General features: G+C 32.9%; 2 protein-coding genes across 2 annotated transcripts; one reads left to right on the top strand and one right to left on the bottom strand.

The window, feature by feature from the left end:
* The first annotated feature begins 1,253 nt into the window (after positions 1-1,253).
* LOC111622546 (insulin-like growth factor-binding protein complex acid labile subunit) lies at positions 1,254-8,416 on the top strand. The gene is made up of 2 exons (XM_023364956.1): positions 1,254-1,439; positions 6,245-8,416. Exon 2 carries the CDS (start codon positions 6,274-6,276, stop codon positions 7,999-8,001), a length of 1,728 nt encoding a protein of 575 aa, XP_023220724.1. The 5' UTR covers positions 1,254-1,439; positions 6,245-6,273; the 3' UTR covers positions 8,002-8,416.
* Positions 8,417-12,143: 3,727 nt separating this feature from the next.
* Positions 12,144-14,903, bottom strand: LOC111622545 (aquaporin AQPAe.a-like). Its single transcript, XM_023364955.1, has 3 exons — positions 14,068-14,903; positions 13,249-13,329; positions 12,144-13,173 (listed from the first exon to the last, which is right to left on the bottom strand). The coding sequence occupies exons 1-3, from the start codon at positions 14,635-14,637 to the stop codon at positions 12,997-12,999; spliced, it is 828 nt and encodes a 275-aa protein (XP_023220723.1). The 5' UTR covers positions 14,638-14,903; the 3' UTR covers positions 12,144-12,996.
* Positions 14,904-15,305: the final 402 nt, after the last annotated feature.

Genomic DNA, 15,305 nt, shown 5'->3' with positions numbered 1-15,305 from the left:
GCTTAAGGTAAGTTCTTAACTGACGTTTCTTTTTTCCTAGAAAGAAATATCATGCGGGAAGGAAACAAATTTCCAGGAAACTCGAATTGATTATGCGAATTGACAATGAAAACTTGACATTGATGCAATGCATAAATTTAATTTCCGATCAATATATTTATGCTACGTCGAGAGCTTTATAGGGATGAATACAAAACGAAAAATATTTTTCGAAAATAAAACAAGATAAATCATATTAATTCGAATATTTTAATACGATCGTGTTAAAACCTTATAGGTTTAATTGAGTCATTAAGTTATCCTACTTAAAAAATTCCATCTTTTTAAAAGAATTATTCGAATTTGGCCTTAGATTAGTAATTAATTAAAATTTATATCCAGCTTTTAAATTAAATCCGGAAAAACATTTTAAATAAAGTTTAATGGATAAGATATCTTAACCTAAGTAGGGTTTTTTTTTAAAAAAAAAAGGAAATGAAATTCTTAATAAATACACAAATAAAAAGAATAAGTCGACAGTTTCGAGAGGATATTTGAAATATTTTATTTAGTGGGCTCAAGTTTCTACTCCAAGGTCACAAAAAAATCGATCAATTTTCTCAACTCTATAGAAGTGGAGTGTCCGAGCCGTCGAAAGTAGACAATGCAATCCTCCTAGCCTCAAGTAATACAACCATCGCTAATTCCTGCCACTTTTTTTTGTTCGATAGCACGAGTTGGTCATGTGACGCGTGCTGGCGACAATAAAGTAGCCATTGTAGTAGGAGGATCGCAACTCGCAGGGATTTTTCAATGGAGGAGAGTCGAGCAACCGGACATCTGTCACCGTTACAAAATGACCAGAATGGAGGAAGAAATTACTAAAAAAAAAAAAAAAACTTGTTTATTAGTGATAAATGTTTGCGTGCGCCGTAGAACAATGAGTAAATTTAATGAATGGAGTAGGAGCTATTGTGAAAATTGTTAAATGGAGGAGACTCATCCGCGAGGAAACGAAAACGTGCAGACTTGGCATTCATTTCTAGAAAGGAGTCGCGATTTGCGTGAGATATAACAGGATGTCGCCTCTTTAGATTACGTAAAAAAATAACTTTAAGGCTAAAGAGATTAGAGACTGAATTAAAGTTACGTAAGCGTTCTATAAAGCGAAACGTATACGAGCCTGTACTTCGTATATTAAAATAAACAAGGCATATCTCCTTGTTTTCGTGAGAGCAATCTCCGTTTAATAATATTCTGTAGAAAAGTCACAGTAACTACTGGTAATACGACGAATCCTAAGCTGCCCCCTTCTTGAGCCGTTCTCATTGGATGATGTCGACACGTGATATTGACACCGTCAAGTGAATGACGGGAAGCTAGCGATGCTATCACTCGTAGAGTAAACGCGCTGCCGTCCGGATGGAAGTTAGTTAACCAGCAAAAGTTTTATAAATTAGGTAAGAATCTTTATAAAAAATTACTTTACTTTTTCATTCGGTTTCTATGTAGAAAAGTTATTTAAATTCTATTGTTTTTTTTTTGTTTTCTTAACCTATACGAACTTTCGTATTGTTAAGCTTTAGTTTTACGTGACTCGACCGACTTGAAACTGGTCTGAGCGTGATAAGTCGGAAATGTTCTTAACTTATTTTAGGAATTAGTCAACGAGTGTGAAATATTTACGAGGGTTTTCATTAAAACTTCTATCAATGTGAGTCAGTGATATGAGTCATGTAAGGGGACAAAACCATGCGGCGAATGATTAGAGGATAGAAAACTACCTTTTACTTCTACCCCTTCGTAAATGGAGAGTGTATAGGAATGATTCCGTGAGTCATCCGGTCCCCAAAGAATTTCTCTTCTCGTATAAATCATTAATTTCACCCCTCGAAATTCCGATGATCCCTTCCATTTTCAATCATTTCTTTTTTATTTACTCTCTAAATCTTTATCTTTTAAACAACTTTCGTCTATTACGAAACTTTAGCATTTTTGTCGAGGGAGATTGCAAAATCGATGTATGCAACTTAAGTTTTAAACAGATAACTCGATCGACTTACTCTCCCTCCGGTCGAAACCCCCCAGGTAAACCATCTCAGGTAAAAAACACACCTTAAAACGAGTCTCTTCTTTTCGTGTCCCGCTCCCCTTTTTTTTTCATTTCTTTCTTTTTTGAGAAATCAGTGGACCATATCCCATTTGAGAGGCGATTTGAGGGTCGCTCCACCTCTTTCCTGACTCATAAAACTAGTCATAGGAAGTAAGACGTCCGTCCGAGAAAACACCTCGATCGTAGGTGGAGGTTGAGGGAAACCGGATGTGACGTCACGTCGCGGATGAGAAGTACTTCCGATTTGGATGCTTGCGTAATTTTTTTTTGTTAACCCGCATTCGAATAACCCGTTGTGGAACGAGGTTGACATTACGACCATTCGGACAATGCCCCAATTACCTATTCGATCATTTAAGTTGCGTGCTTAAACACACGTCTGAACATATTGATTGCTACGTATACATACTGCACTTAGTAGGGAACGTCCGTCGTCCCGTCTTATGCTAAGAAAGACAACTCATTTAACTAATTGAAAGAAAAATCGAATCTTCCTGACGAAATATTCCCCTGTCTGAATGGCAGTCTAATATGAAAAATATGAACAGGGAGGGTTGCTTACATATATATATATATAAAAAAAAGAAGAAATCTATTTTGATGTAAACGAATTTGGAGGAATTGTACTCGGAATCCCATTCACCTTAAGTGAATGCATGGATTAAAAAAAATAGTTTATGTAATGCTTTTCAGTTGAGTCTGATAGGTTACTTTTTGTTCGCGGTAGGGAGTTGCATTCAGTGATTGTGCGAGCGAAGAAAAAGAAGAAAAGATGGGAGGAGAGAAGTACCACAGATTGTAAGCCGTCTGCGTTTCTGTAAAGTGATTCTACCTACTCGGACCGGGATGGTTCCGTTCTTATATATATAAAAAAAAGAAATTTCCACTGTTATTTGTCATGCGAACAGTTATTTAAATGTTACAACTTGCTCGAAAGAAGTTGTGTAAAAATCGATTGATGCTTAGAATCGACGCTGTGTAATATACTAAATCTGTAATAATTAGCGGCTCTCGTCGTGTTTGGATTTATGACTCATGATCCGTCCATGCTTCACGCTGCGTGTTGCGTGGTTTAGAGAACTGAGATGACATGACGCCCGGGATTTAACTTTGTTTTGAATTATTGATGGAAGTCCGGGATCTTCTGACTCATGCGATGAATTGGGGAGATTCGTGCGAAAACTCTTTTCACTATCTTAACTCGGGTTAAAGCGAAGCAAATAACTAAATTTGAGTGTTTACATTATTTTGACTGATTCCGCTATGCACCTGCGACCGTTTTTCAAACGTCCAAGTATTTAAAACCTCTTAAGCACTCGAAATCTGACGTAATGAAGTTCGGTTTATTTTCATTTGTCAGGATATTTTTTTATTTATTTTTTGCCTTCGCTTACATTTAACAAATAATACTAAACCAAGCGTGTTTAGCGTCATTAAAATTACATTTTAACCTCTCCTATAACCTCTAAAACAATTGCTTACCGCTACATCCTGTGTATTTAATTATTGTACGAGATTTTTATAAATGCGTTTTGGCCTGTCCTCTTTAACTAATTATCGCTCTCGCTAGCGGTTCAATTCGATAAAACCTCGATAATATTTAAGCAGAAACGGACTCATTAAAAGATAATCCAAGAATTTCGTGACTCGCAAAATCTACTGCGACGATTTTTATCGCTAAATGAGTTAAGTCTAGCGACGAAATGCGATCGAATAAAAGCGATAAAGAAGTAGTACAAAGTTTGAACTTTCAGCTTAAAACTTGTCGTCTCGAACAAAGCTTATTGCGTATAAATGAATAAATCACAATTGTTCGGTTATTTTTAGGGAAGTTTTTTTTTTGTGTGTGTGTGTGAGTGTAGCTCTGGTTACCTTCAACAGGTGTTATCTACCTGTCAAAACAGGTAAAAGTCAGCAAAGCGTGACGATCGGAGAAACTAATGGCGGCCATCAGTTTCCACGATAACTTTTAAGATAATGGCTTGGACTTATAGTCTGGGAACGACACAGAAAACTGGTCGTTAAATTTTCTTCACCATCCCGTCGAATTAAGTGTGTCAATAAAAAGAATATATATACTAAGAAACTTATTCTTAGAGAAGAATGTTTGTCGAGTACACAGCGGTGGTACAATGAATGGATAGTATGTTTACCTCCCTTCACCGGCGGAAAGCTATAAACAGGAAAAATGGCAACCAGCAGCTGTACAAGTTAACGCTTTGTTCCTTTACATCGAATGAATCAGTGGTCATTCACGACCCGAAATGCGCCGCGGTCGGTCGCTTCACACGAGTTTCAATGCCACGAAACGCTTTTCTTAGCACAAATAATTATTTCTAAAAATAACCGAAGAAATCCTCAAGTGGATGAGAGATTTTACGAGCGTTTATACGGTATTGTTTACAGAAAAAATAAGTGTAGTTGACGGGATCCGGTTACGGTACTCGTATTCGCTTCCTACAACTAAACACTGTTATTTTAATAGAAAAAAAAAAGGCACTTAAAAAGTTCTTCGATTTATGTTTATGCATGCAGGAAAATATTTATTATATTTTTGATAAGTCATATAATAACCGTCTCGCACATTATACGATATCGGTTATATCAATACCAGGATGACATTTGATAGTTAAGCCAAGCATGAAATTTCTTTCGTTCTACCGGCTCAAATGGTAGGCGATTAGGTATCCTCCTTAACTACATTAAATTCTATGTAATTTTGTGAGTTAGACAACGGTCAATTCGAATTATTTCACCCTACTTTTAACCACGTAAATAAAATAAATTCTAAAGTGGCACGCTTCTAGATTTAAATTTTAAAAAAACTAGAAAATAAACAAAAGAATAAGAGAATATTTCCGAGGCGAGATAATTTTCGGCAAGACTTTTGCCACCTGCCCCGTTTGGATTATTATAAACAGTGGTCTAGTTTCCCATGGGAGTAAGGGCGCACTTACAATAGTGGGTGATGGCTGGAGACAGGAAGTAGACCTTTGTGTTCTTTCAAAGAGCCATCATCTATGTCAATACGACAGATTGACGGAAGACAAGCATCTGACTTAGCACTCGACCGAAAAAGCGGAAAGACGTCGAATGAAACCGTCCGTGAAATTAAAAGGTGATTTATTCTATTCGCCACCTAAATTTCCACACTTCGACCTTTGATCCGATTGCGGGCACACCTACTCCTCACCTGCACACCTTTCGGCTTTGACTCACTCCTATAAAGACTCTCCCCCCTTTTTTTTTCGAAACCTTTATCCAAACTTTACCATTCTTTTTCTCTTGCTCCGGTTGAGATGTATTCGTAAAAGAGACAAAATTCTAATTTTCTTTGGGAAATTTTACATCTAAAGCAGAAGGTTTAACCGATTTTTACGGCATTTTGTTTTGTTTACTAGTGAAATATTATGCCACGTTTACATCCTACAATATTCCAATTTCTTTATTTCTTTAGAATAAACTTACTTTTCTCATATTAAAAAATAAGAAAATAAGAATCTCCATTTAATACACTTTCGATCAGTTAAATTTTTGATTTATTTATTTATTTTTTGTGTGACTTGGAGCCTTATATCACGCACTCCCCCTTTTTTTACATACTTTTTAATAGAATGAATAATTACAGACGTATCCAATTTTTCAACGTTTCTAATCTTAATTTAGTAAAGATGCAATTTTTAAACACTGTTTATAAAGGGGCTTTTATGTACATCTTTTGAGAACGTCTCCTACTTGTTAAAATTAAATTAATACAAGGGAATGCTTTGCGGTAGATACGCATTATGATATGCCATATCAATTATAACGGCAAAAATTAGACGGTGACAGCTGTCTACGAAAGAGATGCCTTTGCCAGAGGCCTTACTCTTATTCGAGACAAGCTTTCATCTTTGCTCCAATTGTATTATCATTTCTTTAATAAAAATGAAGATCAATTGGTTATATAATAGATGTAGGCGTAGATTTAAAATCATTTACAAAGATTTTTCTTTGGCTCTCCGGCGACATTTTTACAAATTATTCGTTCCTAATACTGCATTGTATGAGGGAACAAATGCTCGTGATTTATTTAAAATTTATTCTTTTATTAATTTATGATAAATATTTCTAGTGTTTTTTATTTTTAAAAGATGAATATTTATATTTCAGGTTGGAGAATCTTCGAAAAGAGGAAAACCATGAAGGCGATCATTTTATCCATACTTGTTTTTTTGGTCTCAGTCGACAGCAAGTGCCCAACAGACTGTTTTTGTGGCATAAGACACGGAAGAAATACTGTTCTGTGCGAAAACGGGGGGATGAAATCGATACCTATATCAGAAATAGACAAGAACGTGGAAGTGCTTATTATCTCGGCTCCTGCCGATAATCCCAATAATTTGACTCTAGGACGCATATTTTTCGACTTTGGTCTCTTAAGGGAAGTTCAAATCACACATTCTTACATTCCAGCTATCGGTGATAGCTCTTTCTGGCCCGGATACAATATGCGACGGTTAGATTTAAGTTTTAACAACCTGACACTCCTACGGGAAAAGGATTTCAACGGCCTGAAAAATTTAACTAGCCTTAATCTTAGTAATAATAATCTGGCTGCTCCGCCTTCGGCCACATTCAGGCTTCTGACTAATTTACGGAACTTGTCATTGGCTAGAAATAAATTCACTTCTTTTGTACCACGTTTATTCTTCGAATTACATCGTTTGGAAATTTTGGATTTAAGCGGCAATCCGATAAAAGAGATTAATCCGGATAATATGAAAGATCTTTGGCCTTTAAGGGTTTTAAATTTATCTTATTGTCAATTAAGTAAACTACATTTTCATATTTATCAGAGATTACCAAATTTAGAAGTGTTAGATCTGAGATATAATCGATTCTCGTCTTTGATCTCTAACGAATTTAGTTTTATGCCATTTTTAAGAAACTTGTATTTGGATCACAACATGTTGGAGTATCTGGAAAATCATACATTTGCTGGAATATCCCTGAAACATTTAGGATTATCTCATAATCGAATAACCGAGATATCTCCCTGTGCCTTTTGCAATACAACCATCGTTAAGTTGGATTTATCCCACAATTATCTGAAGGATCTTCAACTCTTAATCCTAATGGATTCTGGAAATACATTAACCAATCTGAAATTAAGTTATAACCCCGTAAATGCAGAAGTTGTGGCCGGAATTTTACAACAGTTACCCAATCTACGAGAACTATCCCTCTCCGGTATCGATCTAAGTCATTTGACTTCAAGAATGTTTCATAACAATATTAATTTGAATTATTTAGATTTATCTAACAATAAACTTTTTAACTTATCCTCTTCTTCTATTGATTATTTAGAAAACTTGACAATCCTGGATTTGTCATCCAATAAATTTAAAGCTCTGAATACTTCGGTATTGTCAATTTTCGACACCATTAATCAAGTATACCTGGATCAAAACCCTTGGTCTTGCACCGATTGCGATTTCACAGAGATGCTACAGTGGATTAACGCCTCGGAAACTTATAAAAAAACCTGCGAAACCAGCAAAAGATGCGCTAAATGTTCATCCCCCATGCAATTATACGAAAGAGAAGTGTCCACTCTACAACTTGAGGAGATGGGTTCGTGTATTAAACCCTTTACACAATTTAGAGTAGAAATGTTAGTGAATCCTCAACTCGGACTTATCATCGCCCTCTCCGCCATGATGGTGCTTTTAATAATTATTATTGTTATCATACTTTATCGCAGGCACGGAGCGGTTTATTACACTCACGAAGAAGAAAGAAGCGACGAGGGAGACAAAGCATCCCTGACGGATGCAAATGGAACATTGGACGATAAGAAGTTGGCATTCATAACGATTGAAGATAACTTGGACGATAGGTCGTTGACCAAAAACATAATCGGATAGTCTTTTTTTTTTTTTTCCTGTATAGACCAATCGATACGCTCGTGACAAAGCGAGAATTTATTCAATTAGCAAGATCTCCCTCAAGACAATCATGCAGGAGAGTGTGGTTTGCATCAAAAGTCAGTCAAATGCCAAAGATATTTAATTCGATTTGGAATAAATCGGAATGTAATTTTGTGGGTAGAATGCCAAAAACGAATCACTTTGTAATAACATTTTTAAACATTTGAAAGAATGAAATTTCTCTTTTATAAATCGGGTGTATATAACTTATATACAAGGAAGCTTGTCGATGTCTTCGTTGGGACCAAAAAAATATGTGTCATGTTCCAGCATCTCATATTGTGATCCGACGTAGAACATTATTATTAATTATTATTATTATTATTATTATTTTCTATTAAAGAAAAAAAAACTGACAGTGAAATATCTACAAACCAAAATGTTCTTGTGTTGATTTTAAGTACGAACTTTTTAGTTCCTAGAAACCGAAATGACTTTTTAATTTTTATGACAGTGTTTGTTGGATATTTCCGAATACTTTTTTAAAATAAAATATTTGTTTTGTACAAAATTCTATATAATTTCTCATCGTCGATGCCTTCATTTAATTGGTATAACTATAATTAAAATTGCTTTTATTACTTAATTTAATGTTACATTAAATCTTAGCAGACTTTAACGTAAAATTTAATTAATTTCCAATTCGTTTTTTTTCTAAATTTTATTTAAAAAAAAAAAAAATGTCTTATTCAAAACTTCGTAATTTCCTAATAAGTTGCCTCCTGCTGCCATCTACAGGCAAGAAAATTATAAAAAGTAAAAAAGATTTTAATATTTTATAATTAAAATTTCTTATCGTTAAACTAAAAAGTTTATTAATAAAATTTTTAAACTTTATTAATAAATAATTAACTTTAAGATTAATTACATGTAAATTTTATAATAAAAAATAAATAAATAAATAAATTATTTAAAATTTTCTTAAGAGATGGCAGCACGATAAAGAGAAAGATATTTTTCGAAATTTTTTAAATTTAATTAATGTAATTTTAAAAACGATAAAATACATTACTAGATTATTATGTTTTACGGTCATTACAGAGACGTAAACTGTCAAATTCGCTGTCAAAGTTAGAAAAGAGGGATCACGCCACCTTCGCATTAGCTTACATGAGAAAGTTTCATCAATGTTAATTACTTGGTTAAACTATCAGAGACCGAAAATGCGAATTGCAATGATGGAATATCTGAAAATTCTTAAATGTCGACTGCCATAAAACTCGAATTAAAACCTTCAATCGGCTTTTTACAGAGCCGAATAGATCGGCCCTTTTTTTTGCTTGTTTTCTAAGGAAATAAAATAAGTAGGATGCTTCTTTATTAATAAAAAAAATCAGTCTTAAAGGGGTGTTTTGTTAGTAAAACTAACATCGATTTATTGGGGTAAGAACCGCAAGTTTTCTCCGAGAAAAAAAATCGTCGAAAATTCCCCTATCCACGGAATTCGAATCGTACCGTTAGACGGGCATTTTTTGGGGATATTTCCCCAAAAAATTCCCGACTTGAGGGTGACTTTATCGAAGTTTACTATTAGATCCTTGGATACTAATAATAGCTGAGCTTTCGGCATGTCAACACAAAAATGTTTGCACAGTTTACGAATATTTCTTTGTACATTTCTATAAAAATAATCACTAGAATTGAAAGTTACGACAACAAAATCCATTCTTTATTTATTTTTAGGAAACTTGGAATCTTATTCCTCACTCTTCTTTTTTATTCCCCCACTTTGTTTTTCAAGGTTAAAAAATAAAGAATCTGTACTTACGAATAGAATTACTTCTACATAAGTCTTACTTATCTGAATTAATAAAAAGTCAATTACTTAAAGTAGTTTAAAAAAAATTAAATATGCTCTTAGCTTACTAATTAATTGAGTTTAGAGTTAGAGTACATTGCCCGATAACCTTTTTTTTTTTTTCCTTAACAGAATAAATTAATTTGAAAATTAATTATAAAAATTCAATTATTTTTATCTTCTCATTATTCACTGAGCAGAAATTTTTAAGTGAAAATATTTGAATAACTTTATTGTGCATTGTTTTTTTTTTTACCTAGAGGGGTGATCTCATTACTGTTTTTCATGTAATGAGTATAATACAACGATATCAATCGGTTATTTCCGACTATGGAGCCTTATTCGAAATGTAAAACAAGTTTACATGAATGTAAATAAGGTTATATGAGTACACGTCAAAACCTCCGAACAACGACCACCGATGGAACATCAAAAATGATCGTTGTTATATTTATTTGTTTATTAAAAATAAAAGTCAACTTGATTAAACTTTATCCTAATATTTTTCTATTTTTATATAGCTTCTTATTTTTATTTACATATATATACATATATATTTTAACAAATAGGCCATTCAAATTGCATTTCAAGACAGTCAATCTCTCTTTTATTTATATCATGGTGAAACTTACACCGTATATATGTGCATTTTTTTTTTTTTTTTAACAAAGTGTATCTACTCACCTTTCTTTCTTCACTTTATTAAATTGTTTTAGTCAAACAACATCTACACTTTTTTTATTCAACGTTTTCTTTCCCCATACATTGCTAACTTTCCTGTTACTATGTTAAAGTTGAGCTCCCTAAACTTTGTTTCTATTGATCATTTAATATATTCTACATAGAGTCTTTGCTTCTCCTGATTCTTGAATGTAGTCCAATAGAGTTTTTTTTTTTTTTTTTTTTAATTCCTGAATCTTTTCTTCCTTATTGAATCTTTGCTGCGTGGAAATAAATAGCTTTTTTATAGTTACTAATTGTTTTATTTTTTACAATTTTTTTCATTTTAATTAAAGTGACAGGTTATTATTCAACAGTATATTTAACCTATTAAAAATAGCTTATTCTAAGTTATTTTTATTATTTCTTCTAATTAAATTGACTGTGGTTAGAAAGTATTCGTACAAATAGAAAACACTATTATTATTATTATTATTATTTTTAATTTCGTATATTTTGAGCACAGAAATAAATTAATTGTAATAATATATGTTACAAATAAATATACTTTATAACAATGATAATTAGAAGTTAAATAATCGAAGAAATTAGATAAAAAACGCATTTATCGATTCGTTTAGGGGGTCGAGAATCGATTCTTCTCGAAATTATTAAACGAATCAGAATTTCTTCTCGGATATCCGGAATAAATTCTTTCTAGAATACCCTTCAACTGCCTTACGTGACATACCAAACTTGTCCCCATTTAGTTTCTATCGGTATTTTCTAGTACGTAACATTGAATTGTAAAAATTTCAAATTATTTTCCTATTCGCTATATTTTTTTTTACAACTATTTAATTAAATTCTATAAATATAAGATATATATTATATATAATTTCAATTTAAATAATTTTCTTTGTTATTTTTATTAATTAAAATCAGTTTATTCTCATATTCGTAAATAAACACGCCAGCGAATAAATGATTTTCCATTCTCTGACGGCGACACTAAACCTTTTGTCATTATGTATTATCGAAGATTTCAGTAAATTTAATAATTTTTATTATTCTCTAACCGTATTTAATTACTCGAAGTCGAAAAATAATATCGAACTTCATACAGAAGCGTGTATTATGTACAAAGCGAAGTCACATGTATCAACAATACAACTGCCAGCTGGCATTGGAAATTTCTTGCTTACAAACAGGATAACACCGACTTCCGTTTTCTAATGTTTTATGTATATCCTATCGTCGATCGATGGATGTAACGACACAAACAGATATACGGTTACACCTTTTGTATTATTACTTTTAAATATATAAAAAATAATAATAATAATTTAAATGGAATAATCCTTCAAGTGCAGGCACCTTAATTGTCTATTGTTTGAAGCAGAAAGTTTTTATTACCTCCATGGAAAAAGTATTCTCAGACAAATACTAAAAATAATTCCCGACACTTTATTTGTCCCATTTAACAAGCGTGGAAAGTTTGGCAGTATTTCTGACTGTAGTAAAAATAACTTCGAACAAAAATGCTCACTCAGTGTTTCGAGTTCAAAGTAGAATCAGTTAAAAACACGTAATAATTAAATAAAACTAATTTAATAGTAATAAAATTCCATATAATAGCCATTTCTTTTTTCTATTTATTTATTGATTGTGACTAGTACAAGATGCTTGTGTGTTTTTTTATTATTATTATTGATTGGATATTTTCAAATCTGTTGCTTCATTGTAATATATTTTTAAACAATATTACAGCTTATAGATTACAAAAGGCACTTTAAATTATATTTTATTAAAGCGTAATATGAAATTTAAATGGTTATACACGCGTAAAGCGCATTTCATTCTTTTAAAAAATACATTTCCGTGCATCATTTTGTAAGTTTTCATTCGGAAAAAAAGGAATGTCATTTATAATTCAATGGATTAAACATTCCACAACAAAAATATTAACTTTTCAATTAAATATTGACACATCTTACGCACAGATTTGAATGGAAACGATTGTATAAATTTCAGAATTGATCCTGTTAAATCCTTGGAAACGGCATTTATAATTATAAATATAACAGTAAATGTTATTTTATAAATAAAATTACGCTTCGATTTACTAAATATATTCATTCACGATAAAGTGATAAATTCAGAAAACATTCAAATAACTTTACATAATGTACAAGACATCTACTTGTGTATAAAATTACTCGATTCACAATACATACGTTATATATATATTGGTGCAAGATTTTTTTTTATTTTTTTACATAATTTTCCCATAACGTATAACACGTCAACAGAGGTAGAAGTTTTATAGAATTTACGATATTAATTTCCAGCAAAAGGATAAAAATTTCCCGACATAATATCGTTCGATAAAATATTTGCAGTCATCAAAAGGGAAAAGTAGCAGGAATCTTCCGCAATTTCCATCGATTTTTGATAAAAGATTGAATAAATTTCTAAATTGTTGTTGTTCTATCGGCGATAACTTCTTTTTCGTCTTCATCCGTACATATTTTACTGGAACAAGCTTCGACACCTTCACTTTTTGGAAGAGAGGGAGGGAAAGTAGAAAATACAGCATCGTACAACAGACCTCCTACGATTCCACCCGAAAGTGGACCTATCCAGTACACCTATATAATCATAAATACATGTAATAAAGCACGTTTCTTAGACGATATTGAAAATATAAATGATTAATTAATTACCCAGTGATCTTTCCACATTCCCGAAAATACAGCGGGTCCCAGAGATCTCGCACAATTCATACTGGATCCCGTATAGTTAACCTGAAAAATAAACATCTTTAAAATGGAAAATCTTATAGAAATTACATTAATAATCGTACTTAATAATTTCGGCTTTTAAAATTGCTTATTCGACTAAATAATTATTTGGAATTTACTCATTTCCGATGTAATTAGTCTAATTGAAGTCATGAAAATTACTAGACGAGAGCGTATGTTGTGTATAGCAAATGTGGGAAAGAATAGAAAATGGCGAACAACAACTAATTAACTAGTGAAAACTGAAGGGGGAAAAAAAACGTATTCAGAGATAGAATTTCCGAGAGAAATGATGATTTCTGATGCTGTTAACGCTGTTGACATAACTTTAGTGGACGGTAATGAAGCGGCAGATACTTCAATCTCGATCGATACACGTTGCTCTTTTATAAAGTCCAAGCGGCTTTCAGAAATTTAAAGACTTCTTTAAACGGACAAAATCAAAATATTCCCCCATTTCACTTAATGTAATACATTCTAACACGCTTCATATAATAGACTAAATAATAATATAATTTCTTCTGTCGAATGACAACTGTTACTTATTATTATTTTTTTTTTTTGAACTCGGGGACGTTTAACGATGAAAGAAGCGAATGTCATATAAATATTTACATTCTAATGATGAGTAATACGTCAGTAAAGATAAGTTCCCGATTATTTATAGTTACATTAGGAAAGTCTGCTCGTCCCCCTCCTAAAAATAACGAAAATAACACCAGTCTTAAAAATATCACTTACGGCAAAGAGGTGTGACGTCACTACAATCAGGCCGATGGTCAGAGCGGGAGATCCGGTGGCATCTCTCCTGTTTGCATCGCAGACGGAAAACACGGTTAAAACTAGAGCGAAGGTGATGAGGAATTCCACGCCCCACGCTTGAACTGGTGTCAAGTTGGAATTGACTAGAGTCGTACCTAAAACTTCGTTCTGTGCGGTGGGTGTCAATGCCTTCAACAGGCCGGCTCCGGTGACGGCTCCCAGGCATTGACAGATTATATAGAAGACGGATCTGATGACGGAGCATTTTCCGGTCAGCATCATAGCCATCGTCACCGCTGGATTGATGTGACCCCCACTCACGTGACCTATAGCATGTACGATGCATCCCACCGCTAATCCGAATGCCAGAGCGATTTGTACCACTGTAGGTTTGTAATCCCGAGTCCAATCTCCGATACAAGATCCACAACCGATTAAAACTAGAAGAGCGGTTCCTATGTATTCCGCCAAGAGAGCCTTCCACAGAGGACTAAAAACTGACAACTCGTTTATACCGAAAATATTTCTGAAGCGGCTGACTCGACCCATCTTCGAGTCGAGTTCTGACTGAACTCTGCCGACTCCAGCTTTCAATTAGCAGTTGGCGCGTTTGTGAACACCAATGGAGAGACTCGTCCAATAGCTTCTTTTCTTCTCCTTTACGTCACTAACAGGTACACCCGAAAAAAGAGTAAAAAAAAAAAATCGGTAAGAAATGTTCTTTTGCAATTACTTTACAAGATAGCATCTTATAATTTAACAACTGAATAAAAATAATTAATAAACGAGTATCTACATCGGTAACAATGAATCTTCCCAGCACAACACTCCAGCTCAACACTTCGGTCACCATTTTTATTGATGATAACTTTGCTTAAATAAGCATAAAAAAAAAAAACAAGAGGATTAAACTTTCCTGAGATTAATTCCGTGTTACTAATTAACTTTAATCATTAATATTCTTTAAGTCCGGATTTTAATTAAAATTTAGCAATCTTTAAAGCATTAATTTGCCAAGTACGACTTTGGGCAGAAGAAAAGAAACATTGTTGATGATTAATTTATTTTTTAAATGGAGATAATTAAGCAATGATAATTTTACACGCTACAGTTAACATTTAATGTTTTACATAATTTTTAATACCATTATTTACTTAATTTACTTGCAAAAAGATTATTCATTAAATAATTTATGTTTTTTAAATATGGTTTCCTTA

This window comes from Centruroides sculpturatus, unplaced genomic scaffold (assembly GCF_000671375.1).
Source record: "Centruroides sculpturatus isolate CEXI.00-Female unplaced genomic scaffold, Cexi_2.0 scaffold345, whole genome shotgun sequence".
Classification (NCBI taxonomy): domain Eukaryota; kingdom Metazoa; phylum Arthropoda; class Arachnida; order Scorpiones; family Buthidae; genus Centruroides; species Centruroides sculpturatus.
Note: the sequence above shows the minus strand (reverse complement) of the source record. Positions and strands in the feature narration are given on the sequence as shown.